Source organism: Theropithecus gelada, chromosome 3, assembly GCF_003255815.1.
Source record: "Theropithecus gelada isolate Dixy chromosome 3, Tgel_1.0, whole genome shotgun sequence".
Classification (NCBI taxonomy): Eukaryota; Metazoa; Chordata; class Mammalia; order Primates; family Cercopithecidae; genus Theropithecus; species Theropithecus gelada.
The window spans coordinates 54,865,602-54,886,381 of NC_037670.1; the positions used below are offsets into that span (position 1 = coordinate 54,865,602).

The 20,780-nt window shown below is 41.5% G+C and overlaps 1 protein-coding gene across 5 annotated transcripts in view; it reads right to left on the reverse strand.

Annotated features, from left to right (window-relative positions):
* The window catches only part of LOC112621084 (zinc finger protein 107-like), a 42,881-nt gene that overhangs the window by 13,450 nt on the left and 8,651 nt on the right, over positions 1-20,780 (reverse strand). For 2 of the 5 annotated variants that reach the window (XM_025380275.1, XM_025380274.1), the window contains exons 2-4: positions 16,237-16,396; positions 5,104-5,230; positions 4,526-4,621 (exon numbers count right to left, since the gene is read on the reverse strand). In XM_025380275.1, coding sequence (XP_025236060.1) covers positions 4,526-4,621; positions 5,104-5,230; positions 16,237-16,374 — 361 coding nt within the window. In that variant the 5' untranslated portion in view covers positions 16,375-16,396. The remainder of the gene's footprint in view (positions 1-4,525; positions 4,622-5,103; positions 5,231-16,236; positions 16,397-20,780) is intronic. The other 3 variants (XM_025380277.1, XM_025380279.1, XM_025380278.1) reach the window with 2 other exon arrangements.

The following is a 20,780-nucleotide window of genomic DNA, read 5'->3' on the forward strand; positions in this document are numbered from 1 at the left end:
CGCCTCCTGGGTTCACTCCATTCTCCTGCCTCAGCCTCCCAAGTAGCTGGGACTACAGGCGCCCACCACGATGCCCGGCTAATTTTGGTATTTTTAGTAGAGACGGGGTTTCACCATGTTAGCCAGGATGGTCTCGATCTCCTGACCTCATGATCCGCCTGCCTCGGTCTCCCAAAGTGCTGGGATTACAGGCGTGAGCCACCACACCTGGCCCAAAATGTACAATATTCTTATTTGCATCTGGTGTATTCTGTTAGGAATCATACCAAGTCTTATGAAATTTAAAAATACCAGTGAACTGCAGGGGCTCATGAGACCAAGGTGGGAGGATTACTGGGCCAGAAGTTTGAGACCAGCATGGACAACTTAATGAGGCCCTGTTCCAACAAATAATCAAAATATTATCCAGACATGGTGGTCCCATAGTATGTCTGTAGTCCCAGCTACTCAGGAAACTGAGGAGGAAGAATCACTTGAGCCCAGGAAGCTGAGGCTGCAGTAAGCCAGCCATGCCACTGCACTCTAGCATGGGTGACAGAGTAAGATCCTGTCTCAAAACAATGACACTTCAATAGATTTAAAACTGTATATTTTATATAATGGGTTTTTTACAACAATATTTTAAAGAAAAACTGAAAAAATATAGAATTATAAATCTTTTCAAAAATTGCCTCATCACAAAAGTGTTTCTCTCACACAAAGGAAATATAAATTCATCATTAAACACACAGTGAAAAAAGATGCTTTCCATGACTACTTAGACAAAACAACCATTTAAAATCAGCTAAGAAAGAATATAAACAAGATAAGCCATAACCAAAATTTGGGTCATATTTATAGATAAAACACACATATATAATCTGATTGTAATAGACATATGGCTAATTTATTTTTTAAACCCCATATTGACTTAAAAGTGTACAAACAGAATTGCAAATTGTCTAAAATTATGTAAGTAAAACAAAACACCAATAATCTGATGTTAAGAAACCTACACTGAAAAACCACACTAATATGGAACTACAAAACAATAAGAGAAATGTTTATTCATGAAATATTTTTTGCAACATTGATGTACCATTAAGAAAGAATTTGTCTAGATAACTGCAATATTTAACTGTGTACTCATGGAAGACAGGTATTTTGAATCAATGGCATGTGTCGTGTGGCAGTAAAAGTTCAGAGAAAATGCAGTATAATCATAAATAGAAAATGCTAATGAGAAAATTTTAATAAATGAGCATTTAAAAGGAAGTAGAGATAATTCTGATATTTAAAATATATGCTATTCTTACACAAAATAAAACTTCTGTAATCTGATTTTAGAAGCAAAGAATACCCTTACACTGCTAAATAAAGAGAAAATAAGAATGTGTATGTATATATTTGTGTATGTAATATATATTTATATGTGTAAGTATGTGTGTGTGTGTGCACGCACAGAATATGGTTAGAGTCTCTAATATATAAAAGAAGTATTTGAGAATAAATTATGCTATTACTTAGATATAGGCTGAAGAAAGTGGGTGAAAATCCTATGATTTGTTTATACCGACAGCTCAAATTTGTAAGTAACTATTTTAGTAAATATGGAATGCCTACTAATTATCTAATTCACTTTAGGCATAACCTGTAAATTCTAGTATATTGCCCTAAATGTCTGAATCTAAAGTTCCAGACAAATTTAAAGTAGGAAATAAAAAACAAAAATGTATACAGAGAGTAACATCAGTAAGATGGAAAAATAAAAGGTGCCCTATTTTCTTTTACCCCAACAGCAAAAACATTTATCAGCTATCTCTGACCAAAAAAAAATGTGTTTATGAGAGAGCTAGGCATCATGTATCACACCTGTGATGACAGCTACATGGTATATTCAGGTTGAAGAATTGCTTCAGACCAGAATTTAAAGACCAGCCTCGGTTATAAAGCAAGAACCCATCTAAAAAATAAGTGCTTTAAAAAATAAACAAACAAAAAAAAAAACCAAAAAAATAGAAAATAAAATAAGTGCCTTTAAGAGAGCTCCGAGATGCAGGGAGGGAGTTATGAAACTGCTAGAGCCAAAGATTGAGAAGTGTTCCTTTTCAGAAGGTGGGCCCTCATTCAGGAGGCAAACTACAAGACCCCTGTACTTGGCTACAGACCAGGAAATGGCCCTCCCAACTTAATCCGACTAAGAATTCTGAACTTACCCTGTCATCACCTCAAATTTCTCCTAGTCACATTCTGCGAGAGGTCTTGTCTTTCCAGAGGCCTGGAGGAGAACACCCCTTTGTAGCCATGCAGGCAGGCCTGCCGACCTTGGCCTTTACTGTGGTCCCTGAAACAGTTCAATGACTCAGTTCCAGCTCCCTGATCCACAGTTCATGGTCAGTTCTGCCTGTAGACATAGAAACCCACACAGTGGCTGGGCGTGGTGGCTCACGCCTATAATCCCAGCACTTTGGGAGGCAGAGACAGGTGGATCACCTAAGGTCAGGAGTTCGAGACCAGCCAGACCAACATGGTAAAACTCTGTCTCTACTAAAAATGCAAAATTAGCCAGGCATGGTGGCAGGGGCCTGTAATCCCAGCTACTTGGGAGACTGAAGCACAAGAATCGCTTGAACCTGGGAGGCGGAGGTTGCAGTAAGCTGAGATCACGCCACTGCAGCCTGGGCAACAAAAGCGAAACTCCATCTCAAAAAAACAAACAAAAAACCCACACAGTGACCTGGAAAAATCCTCGCTGGTATTCAGTGAAAGCCATACTCATCCACATCCTGATATGAGGCCCACCATATGCAGACCCAACTGCAAAAACATGCCCTAATATCTGCCCTACAGAGCAACGTCCTGAAGGACATTCAGCCTATCCAAAACTAAAATGGGAATTAAAACTACCCAAGCTTCTAGTAACAAGCTAATAACGGTGGACCCTAGTGCAGACCCAGCATCCTTGTGACTAAGCTACAACCCTCTCCACTACAAACCCAGAGGGCATCCCGTCACCTGGGGGCTCAACAAAAGAAGATCTTTACCTCCTAAAATTAGTTTATAAAAACTTAAAGAGGTTTTTGCTCTTTCAAATTCACAGACACCAGTGCAAAACTATATTGTACCCATTGTCAATGCTTTTATCATAGCACTGAAAGTATGTGGCAAAAGAATTAGTTAAAAAAAAAAAAAAAAAGCAGCCACGCACGGTGGCTCACACCTGTAATCCCAGCACTTTGGGAGGCCAAGACGGGTGGATCATGAGGTCAGGAGATCGAGACCATCCTGGCCAACATGGTGAAACCCCATCTCTACTAAAAATACAAAAAAAAAAAAAATTAGCTGGGCATGGTAGTGGGCACCTGTAGTCCCAGCTACTCGGGAGGCTGAGGCAGGAGAATGGTGTGAATCCAGGAGGCGGAGTTTGCAGTGAGCCGAGATAGCGCCACTGCACTCCAGCCTGGGCGACAGAGCAAGACTCTGTCTCAAAAATAAATAAATTAAAATAAAATAAAATAAAACAACATTGAAATTGAAGACAAGTAAAAAGTTGCTGTTTGCAGATCATATAATCTTACATATACAAAATCATAAACAGTATACATTAAAACCCATCAAAACTGATAAATATACTTAGTAAATTACCAAAATATAAAATTAACATACAAGTATAAATTATGGTTCCATCCACTCAAAACAAACTATCTGATAAAACAGAGGAAGAAAACAATGCTATTTGTAATAGCATTAAAATAATATATTCTTGAGAACAAATTAAACCAAGGAGGTAAATAAAATTTACAATGAAAGAAATTAAAGACACAAATAAATTTTAAAATATTTTATGAATATGGATTGAAGCAGTAAATATTGGTAAAGTACCATGTTTTCCAAAGTGATCTATAGATTCAATAAACTCCCTATTGAAAGTCCAGTGGCATTATTTTTACAGTAATGAAAAATATAATTCTAAAATTTACATGAAACTACAATAAGCTTTGAAGAGCCAAAGCAATTTTGTGAAAAAAAGAAAAAAGCAGAAGAACATCATAGTTTACAATTTCAAACTATATTTCAAGACTATAGTAATAAAAACAGAATGGAATGTGCAGAAAAATGAACAAATAAATTTTTAAAAACCCAATGGAACAGAAACCACTACTCACACATTTCAGATATGATGCAAAAAATAACTTAAAAAACAGTTTAACATAGAGGTTTTCAAAATTATGCAGATATATGTGTCCCCCAAAACAAAAGAGTCAGATTGTGCAGTCTCTTCTTTGCCATGAAAAGAACTTTGGCTCTCACTGTGAACTTGAAGGAAGATCACTGAAGGGAAAGCAGAATCCTTAGAGAATTTAAAAGCATAAGACAGAAGACGCCCCTATGTAAGAGCAAAAGAAAAAAAAAAACACTCAGGGTTTCCAGAAAGTATTTCCTTTGGAATACAGCTACCCAAATCACATGTTAAGGACTGGCTTTTTCTTTGACCTTTGACCTTTAATCTTTGTCATCTGTTGTATTCACTTTCACTCTCACCTACCTGGGGGCCTGGCTACCATCTCATGTCTTTTTATATTCCAGGGCTCTTTTTTTTGCTCCAGACAGGTGATCAGATATGGCTTAGAGACAGCAATACCTGTTTTATTAAAAATAAATAACATGAATCTTAATCATATTCTCCAATTACCAATCCAGTAAGGTGCTCAGTAAAGAGGATGTAATAGAATAAATACTAATTTATAACATAAATTTCTAAATATTTAGAAAATATTTTAAATGTGTAGGTTTTAAATTTTACTATCTGGTACTATTGAATCAAAAATTGGTGTTGGAAATTAGATTTAAAGGCATGGACAACAATATTGCATGCCACTAAATTTCTGGAATTATCACTAATCTAGAGTGAAAAATACAGATTAGCTCACTAATGTGAAAAGCTCAGGTCAAAATGAAACATCTTGAAGGAATTATTTTCTACACAAATCTCAAAGATTTTCTTGAAAACAGAGATCTGAAACTCATTTATGCAAAGCATAAATTACCAGAAAACAGTCTACAAAAATAGAGAAATAAAACTTTAAGGGTATTTTAGGAATTGTGTATTGAAGTTATCCTCACCCAAAAAGACCAGGTTTCTGTAGTTCTCTAACAACACATTCCTATATAAATCCCGCTGTGCAGTATCCAGGCATTGCCACTCCTCCAGAGAGAATTCTATGGCCACATCTTTAAATGTCAATGGTTCCTGAAAAACACAAACACACACACACACTTACCAAGTGGCCATGAGCTGTCACTGAATTTTTTTTAAATGTATAGGATAGCCGGGTATGGTGGTTCATGCCTGTAATCCCAGCACTTTGGGAGGGCAAGGTGGGCAAATCACGAGGTCAAGAAATCGAGACCATCGTGGCCAACATGGTGAAACTCCGTCTCTACTGAAAATATAAAAATTAGGCCGAGCATGGTGGCTCACGCCTGTAATCCCAGCACTTTAGGAGGCAGAGGCAGATCACCAGAAATTGGGAGTTCAAGACCAGCCTGATCAACATGGAGAAACCCCGTTTCTACTAAAAATACAAAATTAGCAGGGTGCGGTGGCGCATGCCTGTAATCCCAGCTACTCGGGAGGCTGAGGCAGGAGAATTGCTTGAACCCGGGAGGCAGAGGTTGCAGTGAGCTGAGATCACTCCACCGCACTCCAGTCTGGCAACAGAGTGAGACTCTGTCTCAAAAAATAAAAAAATGTATAGAATAAAAAAAGTATGCTAAATACAGACAGATGAGAGGGCTACAGATAAGAACAGTTTAACATGGTTTAGAGAAATTTTCATTGTGTTTATATTTACTGTTTTGTGACTTGTGGGAAACTACTGGATCCGCAGGAATAGAAAACATGTTGCTAAATGGAATGTCTCTGCAAGCACTGGTTTTAATAAAAAATTTTAAAAATTAGGACTCTAAAATGCATACTTTTTTTTCCCATTTATCTCCTTGTGGAATTCGGAAATTGTTAGCACCCACTCTAGAAAGGCACCAGCCAAAACTCTGTTCTCTTCTTATCAGTTCTGTGAGGCAAGACTCCAGGGTGGGGCCAGACCTAAATAAGGCCTCCAAAAAGGGTGAATCTGAACAGAACTGGAGCTGGGAGTAAACCCTATATATTACTCTGCTCACCCCATCAACTGTATAAATATACTAATTAGCCATTTAAACAAATCTCCTAGGGTTTTCTAGGGTAATTTTAAGATAAATACGCATTCTTAGCAAAGTAAAAGAAATAAAAATATTTAAAACTCTTGGGTCCATAAACATTCATTCAAATGATGACCTCAGAAGTCACAACAATATAAAGAAAGTGGCCCAAATAAAGCCCACACGTTTTTCCACACATCTATTCACTTTGCCAACCATATGATGCTTAATTCAACCATGTATTCACTTGCTAGTCTAGACTAACTGTTCCTAGATGGTAGGGACCATGACTGCTTTATCTATTTTTCTAATGGCCATATGAAATGGTAGCAATTAGTTTATCTGCTTGAGTCTCCAGACCTCCTCCTTGTTTTTTACCCAACTACCAGGAAACTGGAAAACTCTCAACTAGATAACAACCAAAGACATCTCTTGTATGAGGAGAGGAGCAAACACAGGATGACTCATTTCTCTTACACTGAGACAGAGGCACAATTAACCACTCTTGTCAACCTGACACAATTCTGCTCTGGACATCCTCAAATATCTCAAAGATGCCTAGGTGATTGTAAGAGAGTTCCCAGTGACCCTGGGCTGATGGCCCAAGGATAAGGCAGGCAGGAGAGACTCGGGCTGATTCTAAATAGAAAATCGAACTGCCGCAGTGGAGCTCCAGATTACGGGTCCTGATTAGCTAGCTCTTGGGCAAAAGGAAAGACAAAAATACTCTACTCCAGTATTACATTTTATGGGTAGGTATAATTGTGATCATGACTCTCAATACTTTGTGGCCTTCATCTCTCACCCCTAAGATGCTTGTTTACTCTTACAGAATCTGTCATCAGATTCTATTTACACCTGGACCCTCTCACATAACTGTAGCAAGTCACTGAACACGATCTGAAAAGTTTTAAGAGCAACACTCTCAAAGGGAAGCTTTAAGACGTCTATGTTGACATCTCACAATGCAGAAAATGCCTCCTGTTGGTTTCCTATACATTCTCAATCCAGAGTCTGGCCCTGTCTTGTAAATTCCAGGTAGAGGCCAGACCTTACAGATTCTAGGTGGGATCAGCCTGCTTCTGCATTCTTGGGTGTTACAGCAAGTAGAGTACAACCAAAGAAGAGATTGCCTCATAGGGACTGCTCTAGCACATTCTAAATAATACGTCTACTTGAAAGGAAAAAGCTGAAGCTACATGAATATAAGTAGAGAATTTATTTGGGCCAAGACTGGGAATTGTAACCAGGAATCAAAGATTCAAGTTGCCAGGAATCTACACTTTGATTAGTGCAGTTACAAGTGGATTTGTAAAGGCAAAAAGAGAGGGACAGAGAGTGGGCTGATACAAAGTTGCCTGTCAGAAACTCTCATTTGTTTACAAAAAAAAAACATTGATTATCGATTGGATATACATTGTTAAGCTATAGGGTGTGGGTTACAGGATCCAGTGTGTCATTATTAATTTAAATTTATAGCTACTTGTGGCAATAGCAAGCAGTTTCAAGAGATAAATTCATAGCTCAAAGAACAGAGAAATACATAATTGTGGTATTATTTTAATGTATCTGAACCTTGTAACTAAAAGAATTTGCATTTCTCAAATAAAAGGTTTTCTTTTTTCCCAAATCTTAAGTCCCTGATTCAGAATTTGGAGCTGCAAATTTAGTTCCTAGGTGGGTGCAGTAGCAGTAGGTGTCATCCACACATTTGTGGGTATTTTAAGAAGAGGAAGAAGGGGTTGGGTGTGGTGGCTCATACCTGTAACCCCAGCACTTTGGGAGGCCGAGGCAGGCCGATCACCTGAGGTCACGAGTTTGAGACCAGCCTGGCCAACATGGTGAAACCCCCCCCCTTCCACTAAACCTTCAAAAATTAGCTGGACGTCTTGGTGCACGCTTGTAATCCCAGATACTCAGGAGGCTGAGGCAGGAGAATCATTTGAACCCAGAAAGTGGAGGTTGCAGTGAGCCGAGATCATGCCATTGCACTCCAGCCTGGGCAACAGAGTGAGACTCCATCTCAAAAAAAAAAAAAAAAAAGAAAAGAAAAAAAAGAAGAGGAGGAAGGGAAAAAAATGGAGATTATCATGTCTACTTAATGCACACACGTTACTCTGGGTTTCTGGGCCCCATGGTCTCTGAAATCAGCTTCTGGTCTAAAGATACAAGAGTCATTTAAAGAGGTAAAATGGTTAATCGCTGCCCTGTGAAGTATGTAGAAATCTGGCCTAGCCTCTCTAGAGGTGACTGTAGAGGACTATAACACCAAATAGGCAGAGACACAATTCTGCCTGCATATTTTGGGGACAGCATGCATTTTGCAGCACAATCATGAGTTGACTGAAAGCCTGAAAGGAAAAGCCTCCTCTAGGTTAAAGCTTGGTTGGCACCTTATATGTTTATATGATGTGTGGCAATTCTAGACAGTGTTTGGAAAATATAACTAAAAGAAAAATTTTGTCCAGCTCCAGAGTAACTCCACAATGACAGAACAGAAAGAAAACCATTTTATTACACAATTAAACCAGAATGTGACATGTATCACAGTCAATCTGCTTAAGAGATTGCAAAGACAGAAAGACAGTCACAATAATTAGTCCACAAGTAGAAAAATTTACAGCACATGTCATACATAGTTCACCCTAAATTCACCTGGTAATTGGGAAGGCCATCCATATATGCTAATTGGTTATAATCAATGACAAAATAAACTTTTCACATCTTCATGACAAGAGGTAATTCTGCAACTTAAAGCCAGGTGCCTCCTGCCTGCCATCTCCTGGTGGCTTGTGTCCTCTCTTGACTCCTACCATCTGCCACTGAGGCAGAGTCCATAGCACAGAGCTCACACCTGGCACCCTATATATAACCCCAACTGCCACACCAGCACTTCAATGCCACATCAGAGAGTGAAGCCTGAGTTGCAGGAGGAAAGCCTGCAGGACTCCTGGGTAGAACTGCACCTTCACAATAATGGGAATAGGTGCAGTGTTTAAACCTCAGTTTTTTATTTATAATGGTGACATGGAAATCACTCTGCTAGATTTCCAGCAAGAGTCCATACAGAGATAGCTCCAAGAGTTCTCACTGTGACAGCCCACCTCATTCACAGACACCATGGGATAGTAATAGGGCTTCCAAAACAGACACCCAATGCATTCAAGAGAAAAACAGCTGAAAATGATTATATTGAGAGAAAAAAAAAAGATAAAAGCATCTTTAGAAAAAAACTCAGATTAGATGATTGAACAAGTCAGTCAGAAAATATTCCCCTGAAACACATTTCTCTGTAAAAACCCAAAGTGTACAGCTACCCTCAGTATGAGAAACATGAGCATAAAGAATAAAGGCGGGCATATTCTCAGCAGAATTTTGTAAGTGTGTGTTACAGCGTGGTCTGGATTGAAGACCCAAGCAGATTTTGTGTGAGCAACAAGGCTGTTTATTCACTTGGGTGCTAGTGGGCTGAGTCTGAAAAGGGAGTCAGCCCGGAGGCGTGAGGGAGAGCAGTCTTTATAGGGCAAAGTGGCGGATGGAAAATTACAACACAGTTTTGGGACTTGTTGACTCAAGAAGTTGATCGACCAGTTGGGACAGAAACCCGCTGTTCTTCTTTTGTGGTTTTTGGTTGTTGCAGGTTTTCTAGTTCCAGGAAGTCTGGAGGCATATGTGCCATTCACAGAGTTCTTAATGGCCCACTGTAATAATGGCCTGCTGGCAATAGTGCAGCCGTATTTTTGGGATATGACATTCCTGTCTTTTTGTTTTAATAAGAAAAGAAGTGGACGCAGAGATGTTTCTCAGGGATTCTTCAAGCGGGACTTGGGGTGGCATGGACTCCTAATCGGGAGAGAGATCTTGGGGTTGGGGTGACATTCAGGGGCAGTTAGGAGTAGCATTTGCCGCATAGATTGACTGGTAACAGCTTGAATGAGATTTTGTAGGAACTGAGAGGCTAGTCAGAAGAGACAGGGTCTGAACAGGAGAAGGAGAATGATGGAAATGAGGGGCCAAGCTTTAGGGAAAAGCCACAATGTCCAGCTCCAAAGATTGGTGTTAAGAGTCTGAAAGACGTTGCCTGATTTTAGAAGACTTTTCATTTAACCGCTGGGCAGCATCTCGTACTAGTCCAGACTGGTTGGTGTAAAAACAACAATCTTCCCCTAAAAAGGTGCACAGACCACCTTTTTCGGCGGTTAGGAGGTCTAAGCCACAGTGGTTCTGGAAAGTTACTGCTGCTAAGGAGTCTATTGGGGATTGGAGAGTAAGGGTGGATTTTACTATGTCTTGGAGGCTGAGAGATCCTTTGAGAGTGTACAATAGTAGGACAGGGAAGGGGACAAACCTGCTATTCCTGTTCCTGTGGCATTGGTAATTCCTAGTCCTATAAGCAAGGGTATTATCTGCACGGCCCTACACTGATGGACATGGGCTCTGACAGGGACTGGTAAGGTTTGGTTTCCAAGGGCAATGTCAATTTTGGGGCTTAAGAAGACTAGGGTACAGGTGCCTGTCCAGTTAGTGGGGAGGCAGACATAGGTTGAAGTTCCACACAAGAAGAATATGCCTTGGCTGGGTAGGCAGAACTGGCTGTGTATGTTAAAAAGGTGTGTGAATTTGTTGTTTTCATTTTCTCACACCCCTAGGATACTTGCCAAGGTGGCCCCCGTGAGTGGCTGAAAAGGGATGTTTGGGATAAGCTGAGTGGCTCCCTGTTTTATTTTCCCATTGGAGGAAAAATCATTTTGTATCTACTAGAAGCCACTCAGAAGGGTAGCTGAAAGCGGGGAAAGGAGGCATTTGTCAGTGGTGGGAGTGCTGCTGCAGGGGGTCCAGGGGTGAATGGTCGGTCATGCAGTGTGTATGCCTGCCATTACAAAACCCGGATTGTTTGTTAAGCAGGGAGGTGCTGATGACTTCTGGGGGCTTTGAGAAGTGGACAGGCTGTTTGAATGTAGCTGTTTGGGAGACCTGGAAGTTAATGTAGTCAGATGGGGCTTGAAGCTGCGAGGTGTAGTTGCACTGATGGAACAGGAGGTGACCTAGGGGTAGGCCTGATGACAGGTTGTGTTGGATGCATAAAGGGGCTTGGAAAGTTAAGACAGTGTTTGTAGTCATAGGGCCGTGTATGGGTTTTTCATTTCTTGTGTAATGGGTGAGGCTGGACATGTAGGAGCCTAAAAGTTGAACTGCATGTCCTGTCGGGGTATTTTTGGTCATTTCATTGATGGAGAAGTCGGCCAATGACTGCATATTTAGGAGTTGGAAAGGGCTTTTTCCTTCATAACGAGGGTGGTAGGTTAAGTTAGTAACTACCCAGTTTTTTGTGGGAATGGGAGTGGCAACGTAAGTGGTAGCTGATAGAGAAATGTAAAGCCAGCAGTCCTTTGCCAAAGAAGGATTGGACTGGTTTAACAGAAAATGGGTTGAGAGTTTTGTAGAGGTAATTAGGCATTACTGGAAGTGGGCGTGCGGCCATGCGGGGCAGCCAAAGGAGCAGGAGGGATAGACAAAGTGAGTAGGAAGGTAAATAGAGGCATCTCATCTGGGGAGAAGTCATACAGGGTGCCCTAAAAGATGAGATCATCTATCTGGTTTAAGAGAGAATCTAAGGTGGGAGTTTGGGGATGAAACCAGGACATGTCTTAGCAAATAGAGTGGAGGAAGAGGGTGAAGCAGCAGGGTGGACAGGAGCAGGACATTTAAGTTTCTTCAGGGATTCGGGTGAGTTTTAACGAGGTCGAGGAGAGTACTTGCAACTTCCAAGAGGAGGAAGAAGGGTCAGGCTGAGTGTCAGATGGACACAGCTTTACTCTGGAAGGATGAATCCACTGAGGAGGATCTTGTAAGCAGACAGCTGTTGGGGTGCTATAAATGACCAGGAAGGGTCCTGTCCACCGAGGTTGTAGAGATCGGGGGATTCAGCTCTTTATCAGGATGGGCTGTCCAGCCAGAGTGTCCTCATATGGTATCTAGGGTGGGTTAGCACCTGACGGATTTCATTCCTAGTCTGTTGGAGGACTGGGTAAATAGTCCCCAAGAGGACTGGTGTCTGGGATGAGGTTGGGCCCGAGTAGAAAAGTACTACCATATAAGAGTTCGAATGGGCTATGCCCGGTAGGTTCATGGGCGGTGGCTCAGATCCAGAGGAGCACAAGTGGTAGGAGAACAGTCCAGTCCTTTCGGAGCTGGAGGGTGAGTTTTTAAGAGGCTGCTGACTCTTTCAATCTTTCCTAAGGAATGAGGATGGTATGGGGTGTGGAGATTCCACTGGATGCCAAGGGCCTGGGAAACTGCCTGGGTGATTTGGCTAATGAAAGCTGGACCATTGTCAGACTGGATGGAAGTAGGGAGGCCGAAACAGAGAATAATATCTGTTAGCAGAGAAGTAATAACTGCTGCAGCCTTTTCAGATCCAGTAGGGAAAGCCATGACCCATCTGGCGAAGGTATCAACCCAAACTAGGAGGTACTTATATTTTTTGACATGAGGCATATGAGTGAAGTCAATTTGCCAATCTTGTGTAGTAGTAAACCCTCGGGCCCACTGTGTTGTGAAAGGAGGGGGCCTAAGAAAACCTTGGGGATTGGTGGAGTGGCAGATGGAACATTGAGAGGTGATTGCTTTAAGGATGGACTTCCACGATGAGAAATAAATAAGGGGCTCTAGGAGGTGAGCCAAAGGCTTGTACCCTACACGCAAGCAGTCATGGAGGGATGAGAGAATAGACTGCGCTTCTGAGGCAGGAAGAAGGAACTTTCTGTGATCTAAGAACCACTTGCCTTGTGAGTTGGAAAGGACAAGTAGAGCAGGCTTTCAGAACAAGAGTAGGTAGGGATGATAGATGAGAAAGAAACGTACTGGCCTTTTGGAGCAGAGACTGGAACGTCTGCAGACACTGAGGCGTTTGCCACCTCTTTTGCTGTTTTATTGGCGTGGGCATTTGCTTTAGCGACAGGGTCTGTCGGTTTTTGGTGTCCTCTGCAGTGGACACAACTCCAGCCTTGGCAGGCAGGAGAGCAGCCTTAAGGAGGAACTTTATGATAAAGGCATTGATAATGGAAGACCCTTGTGTGGTTAGAAAACCTCTTTCCGCCCAGATGGCAGCATTGTGATGAAGGATGTGGAAAGCATACTTGGAATCAGTATAAATATTGATGAGGGGACATTCGGTACCCTTTAGAGTCTAAATGCTGAAGGAGTAGGAGGATAGTCTGTTGGGAGGATTCCTAGGAGGGACTGCAGAGAAGATCATCAACATATCAGATGAGGTAGGAAAAGAAAGGCTGAAAAGAGAGTAGGTTGCAGGCAAGGGCTTGGCTAAAATAATGAGGGTTATCCCGGAAGCCCTGGGAAGAATGGTCCAGCTTAGTTGTTGGGACTAATGGGTGTCAGGGTCAGTCCAGGTGAAGGCAAAAAGAGGTTGAGAGGAGGGGTGTAGGGGAATGGTGTAGAAGGCATCTTTTAGGTTGAGAACGGAATAATAGGTAGTGGAGGGAGGTACTTTGGACAAGAGAGCATATGAGTTTGACACTATAGGATGGATGGAAAGTACAATCTGACTGATGAGACAAAGGTCTCGAACTAATCTGTAGGACTTGTCTGGTTTTTGAAAGGGAAGGATGGCAGAGTTAACAGGTACTAAGATGCCACGTTGTAAAAAGCAGGTAAAAAGGCTTTAGGCCTTTTAGGGGTGGCATAGGGATAGGGTACTGGCATTGGGCAGGGTGAGAATGGTTTGGCTTCAAAGGGATGACGAGGCGGGAGTGATCTGTAGCAAGGGAGGGAGAGGTGATATCCCAGACCTTGGGGCTAAGGAAGGGAGACATTAGAGGAGCTTGTGGGGTTGGTGAGGGGTTGGGGAGAAGGCTGGCAAGGAGATGTGGCTGTAGCCCAGCAATAGTGAGGGAGGCAGACAGTTTTGTTAGGATGTCTCGGCTGAGCAGAGGGAATGGACAAGTGGGGATGACTAGGAAGGAGTGCAAAAAGGAGGGCTGACCTAGCTGACACCACACCAGTGGAATCTGGAGAGGTCTGGAGGCTTTGCCGTCAATTCCCACAACAGCAGTCATGGAGGCTAAGGAGACAGGTCCTTGAAAGGAGGGAAGGGTGGAGTGGGTGGCCCCCATATCAATCAAAAAGGGGATGGACTTACTCTCCACCTTAAGAGTTACCTGAGGTCCATGATGGTCCGGGGGCCTTTGAGGTGTTCGGGCAGTGTCATTCCTCAGCCACCAAGCCGATGACATCAGGGAAGGAGTCAGCCCTGAGCTCCAGGAGCTCTAGGGATGGCAGCTTGAGTTGGACAGTCTGACTTCCAGTGAGGGCCAGCACAAACAGGGCATGACTTAGGAGGTATCCCAGGCTGCAGGCATTCCTTGTCCCAGTGGCCATTTTTATGGCACTTGAAACATGGCCCTGGAGGGGCTGCTGGGCGCTGCGATCTGGACGCCTTGAAATCCCTACGGGCCATTGGTGTGGCTGGGGTTCATCTAACAGCGGAGGCAAGCATCTGTAATTCAGAAATATGCTGCCACCGGATAGCCTCTTCCCTGTTACTGAACACCTTAAAGGCAAGGTTAATTAAATCCTGTTGTGGGATTTGAGGGCCAGATTCTAATTTTTGAAGTTTTTTTTTAACATCAGGAGCTGACTGGGTAATAAAATGCACATTAAGAATAAGTTGGCCTTCTGGCCCTTCAGGGTCTAAAGCTGTATACCGTCTGAGAGTGGCAGTCAGACAGGCCATAAACTGGGCTGGATTTTAGTCCTTGCCCTGAGTGGTTTAACTTATCATAATGACTGCCTTATATGCAGCTTTTTGGAGTCCCTCTACTAAGCAAGTGATCATATAATCTCGCCTGGCCGTACCAGGAGATCCTGTTTGATAGTTCCACTGGGGCTCTTCACGGGGGACCTCCCTGGCATCTTCCTGGAGACCTAGGTCAAGGCGCCAGTGGTCATCTGCATAGGACTGAGCTAGGGCCCAAACTCGCTCCCTTTGGGAGTGAGTGTAGAAGTGAGGATGACATTTAAGTCACTCCAGGTGAGGTTATAAGACTGAGTTAAATATTGAAATTCCTAGATATATTTAGTGGAGTCTGATGGAAAAGAACCTAAACACTGGCTGACCTGAGACAGGTCAGACAGGGAGAAAGAAACATGAACTCAGACTATTCCTTCAGCTCCAGCCACCTCTCAAAAGGGAAAGAGAGGGGTGGGAGGAGGGGGATTAGAAGTGGGACCAAATTGTAAGCCAGATCGGGTATGGGGCGGAGTGGGGACAGAAGGGATATAGGGAGGCACAGTATGGGTAGAAGGGGGACTGGGGTCTGGAGAAGGGTTGGGACCGGAGTTGGACGGGCAGGAAGGAGAAATATCGGAAGGGTTTGTGGACAGGGAGGACTCGCTGTCGCCAGAGGGTGGTAGGGGAGCAGACAGGAAGGACAGAAGGAGAATTTGAGATGAATCACATTGGGAACAAGGGCTGGGGAGGGACAGAAGTGTTAAACATGCCTGGATGTATGGAACCTCAAACCATTTGCCCATTTTGTGACAAAAGTTGTCTAAGTCCTGCAAAACAGAGAAATTGAAAGTGCCGTTTTCCAGCCACTGAGAGCCACTATCTAATTTATATTGGGGCCACGTCATATTACAGAAGAAAATGAGATGTTTAGGTTCCAGATCAGGTGAAAGACACAGGGGTTTTAGATTCTTAAGGACACAGGCCAAAGGAGGAGGAGGAGGAATGGAGGGCAGAAGGTTGCCCATGATGGACAGTGGAGGACTAAAGAAACAGAGAGACAGAGAGAGAGAAATTAGGAGGAGAGCAACCACAAGGACCTTCAGCAGGTGTCCCCAACTGGAGTCCTGAGTTGTGCTGTGGATGAGTGACCAAGACGCACGTCCCTGTGGTTGACCACTCACCTAGGGAAGACTATCTTCCCAGAGATAATCCATGACCAATGTTAGATTTAGGAAACACAGACAGCGAGTGTCCTCTGCTCTCTCTTTAAGAAAAGGAAAGTCTAAGAAAGGACGGAGGTCTCTTACCGATTCGAAGGCAGAGGTGGGGCTTTTACAGAGCCAGTCCAAGGTACCGAGGTCGCGACTGGGTCTCTTCAAGAAGTCGGGGGATGGGGTTAGGGGACACGACTCCCAAAGGAGTTCCCCTATCCCAGGTTTTGGCATCAAATGTGTGTTACAGCGCAGTCTGGATTGAAGAGACGACCCAAGCAGGCTTTATGTGAGCTCGCGCCCAAGTGAATAAACAGCCTCACTGCTCACACAAAGCCTGCCTGGGTCATCTCTTCAATCCAGACTACACCTTAACACAAAGTAAGGTTCCTCTTTCATTTCTGCTGCTCTCTTATCTTCTAGCCATTGAATGGGAGATCTATACTGGAATATGCCTGACAATTTCCACCAAAACATTTTGATGAACAATTGGAATAGGACTTTGTTAATATAGTGGAATATATTTGAGCTTGCATCATGGCTAACTGAAGAGCTATTACGGTTTTTGAGTGGCCACATCACCCTTGTTTATTTGTCTTGTAATAGCATTCCAATTTAGTGAAACAAAAGATACTAAAATCATGCTTCCCTAATATTATCTCTACTGAATAAATTAGTAAGCATATCATACTAATATCCACTGTAATAATTTGGTAGTAAATTTTCTTTCATATTGGATAAAATATCTAAGCATAAATAATTTTAATGTACTAGTCATACTATACATAGGATTTTAAAATATTGTATGTAACCATAATTAAAACACTTTATATTTCAAAAGTATGAATAACAATATTAAAATGACTAAGGGATTCACTCAAAATAAATAAATTCATTCAAAATAAATAAATATTGAATATTTATTTTGAAATATTCATTCAAAATAAATATTCAATATTAAAATGACTAAGGGATTCATTCAAAATAAATACTAGTGTAGAAAATATTGTTTAATTGATATGAATGCAGTTTGTCTACAAATGCTACACCTAACTAGGCTAATTGTTCTGAAGTAATAAATAGAAACCAAACAACAACTACATACTCCACTGTTCAGTTCATACACTGAACCTCGCTTTTGCAATGGAAGTATTTCAGTCTGCAAATAATAGATAATTACCTTGGATAATCTGTTTTCTGTCAAAGGAATTTACTCAGCATTTTTTAGTCTTCATCATTCTGTATTGCTAAATTTAATACTATCTTTGTGCTCAACTTTTGTGTGCTCTTAAAATGAGCTTTGATTTAAACAAATCTGTGTCTACTTTAAAAGATTAAAAATTTTACAAAAAATTGGCCAAAGCAAAAACAAAGCAATAAATCTGAGGTCTTAGAGACAATCCCAAATCAAGAACAATGACCAAAAATTTATTTAGCTATTAACATAATTTACGTATCTTTCAAAACAACAAAGACAAAAATCTACATATAATTTAAATCCTTTAAGAAAAAAGAGATTAGCAAAATATCCTCCGTTATTTTCACATAGGAGAATAAAGCCTCTTATTTTTAATTTTCTCCTACAACAGACAGGTCTCTGGACATGTTTTTGAATTCTTGGACAATTTTTTTTGTTTTTTTGGAGACGGAGTCTCGCTCTGCCGCCCAGGCTGGAGTGCAGTGGTGCGATCTCGGCTCACTGCAAGCTCCTCCTCCCGGGTTCACACCATTCTCCTGCCTCAGCCTCCCAAGCAGCTGGGACTACAGGTGCCCGCCACCACACCCGGCTAATTTTTTGTATTTTTAGTAGAGATGGGGTTTCACCGTGTTAGCCAGGATGGTCTCGATCTCCTGACCTCATGATCCACCTGCCTCAGCCTCCCAAAGTGCTTGGGATTACAGGCAGGAGCCACCGTGCCCAGCTAAACTCTTGGACATCTTAATTTTGCACACTGTATGCAACTGAAAGAATGTTAACAGGAAAAAAAAAAAAAAAAAAACCGGAGAGAGAAAGGTGTTATAAAAAAATCCAGCGAGGTGCGGTTGCTCATGCCTGTAAAACCAGCACTTTGGGAGGCCAACGTGGGTGGATCACCTAAGGTCACAAGTTCGAGACCAGACTGACCAATATGGCAAAACCCCGTCTCTACTAAAAATACAAAAATTTGCCAGGCATGGTGATGCATGCCTGTAATCCCAGCTACTTGGGAGGCTGAGGCAGGTGAATGGCTTGAACCTGGGAGGCAGAGGTTGCAGTGAGCCAAAATCATGCCACTGCACTCCAGCCAGGGCAACAAAAGTGAAACTCCATCTCAAAAAAAACAAACAAAAAAAATCTATGGGTTTGTTAATCAAGAAAAATGACAAGAGAAATCTCAATCATTTTAGGAGGTTTTTTTTGCCAAAGTTAAGGATATGTGCCCTGGAGACAAGTCTATGTCTTTCTTCCAAGATGATTTTGAGGACTTCAAGTTTAAAGGGAAAAGGGTGGGATACTGGTAAGTACACAATTTTCATGTAAGAAGAGGATAGAAAAATACAGTCATTCATGCCTTTGTCTGGCTCAGTGAATCTGCATTTTTTTTTTTAAACATCAGATGACATAGACAAATAGGGCAGAAGAAAAATGCAGGGAACCTGAATTTTTACATAAGATAACACAGACAAAATGGGGCAGAGGAACAGATAGGCATTTGAGTCTGATGGAAAGGGAAGTGACTGAACCTATAAACTATCAATTTACATTTCTACGATAAAATTTTAACAGAAACACTTTGGGGTAAAGATCCGCAGCTCACTAGGAATTTTATTGTGGACACATATCGGGGGAGGTATGCAGCTTTTCATCTTGTAGCCATCTTATTTAGGAACCAGAAGGGAAAGGCAGGTTTGTGTGACCCAGTTCTCAGATTAACTTTTCTGTTTGGCTTACTGAGTTTGGAGTCCCAAGATTTAATTTGCTTTCACATGTGCACATGAATAAAGCAATTTCTTAAAGATGTATAGAGAGACTTAGATTCTGACACAATAATAGTGGGAGACTGCAACACCCCACAGACACTAATAAATCATTGAGGCAGAAAATTAACAAAGATATCAGGACCTAAATGCAACACTTGACCAAATAGTCCTAATAGACATCTACAGAATTCTTCATCTACAAATAACATAATATACATTTTTCTCATCACCACATGGCACATACTCTAAAACTGACCAATTTTTAATCAGAATAAAACAATTCTCAGCAAATCCAAACATCCCATAATTATACCAACCACACACTCAGATCACAGCCTGATGAAAATACAATGGAATACAAAGAAAACCACTTGAAACCATACAATTACATACAAATTAAAAAACCTGGGCCGGGCATGGTGGCTCACACCTGTAATCCAGCACTTTGGGAGGCAGAGGCAGGCAGATCACTTGAGGTCAGGAGTTTGAGACCAGCCTGACCAACATGGTGAAACCCCACCTCTATTAAAAACAAAAAAATTAGCCAGGCATGGTGGTGGGAGGCTGAGGCAGAGAATCATTTGAGCCTGGGAGGCAGAGGTTGCAGTGAGTCGAGATCATGCCACTGCACTCCAGCCTGGGTGACAGAGTGAGACTCTGTCTCAAAAAACAAACAAACACCTGCACCTGAATGACTTTTGGGTAAATAATAAAATTATGGGAGAAATCAAGAAGTTCTTAGGAACAAATGAGAACAAAGTACTGCAACACAGCTGACCTAGTGTTAAGAGGGAAATTTACAGCACCAAATGTTCACATTAAAAAGTTAAAAAGATCTCAATTAACAAACTGACATTATAAATAAAAGAATGAGAGCAGCAAGAGGAAACCAACTTCTAAACTAGCAGAGGGCAAGAAATAACCAAAATCACATCTGTACCAAAGGAAATTTAGACATGAAAAACTATACAAAAGATCAAGAAACCTAGGAGTTAAATCTTTGAAAAAAATAATGAGTTAAATAAACCACTAGTTAGATTCATGAAGACAAGATCTAAATAAACACAATTAGAAATGACAAAAGAGGCATTACCACTGACCCCACAAAAATACAAATAACTGTTGAAGTCTGCTATGAACACCTCTATGTAGACAAACTAGAAAATCTAAAAGAAATGGATCAATTCCTGAACAAATACATCCTCCCAAGACTGAGCAAACATAGAAATTGAATCCCTGAATAGACCAATAACAAGCTCCAAAACTGAATTACTAATAAGTAGCCAAGCAACCGAAAAAAGACCGGGACCAGAGAGATTTACAGCTGAATTTTACCAGATGTACAAAGAAGAGCTGGTACCATTTCTCCTAAAACTATTCCAAAAAATTGAGAAGGCACTCTTCCCATCCCACTATATAAGAATAGTATCATATGATACCAAAACCTGACAGAGACATAACCAAAAAAGAAAATTTCAGGTCAATATCCTTGATGACCATTTATGCAAAAATCATCAGCAAAATACCGGGAAATTGAATCCAGCTAATCATAAAAGCTAATCCACTATGATCAAGTAGACTTTATCCCTGGCATATGAGGTTAGTTCAACATACACAAATCAATAAATGTGATTCATCACATAAACAGAAATACAGACAAAAACCACAAGATTATCTCA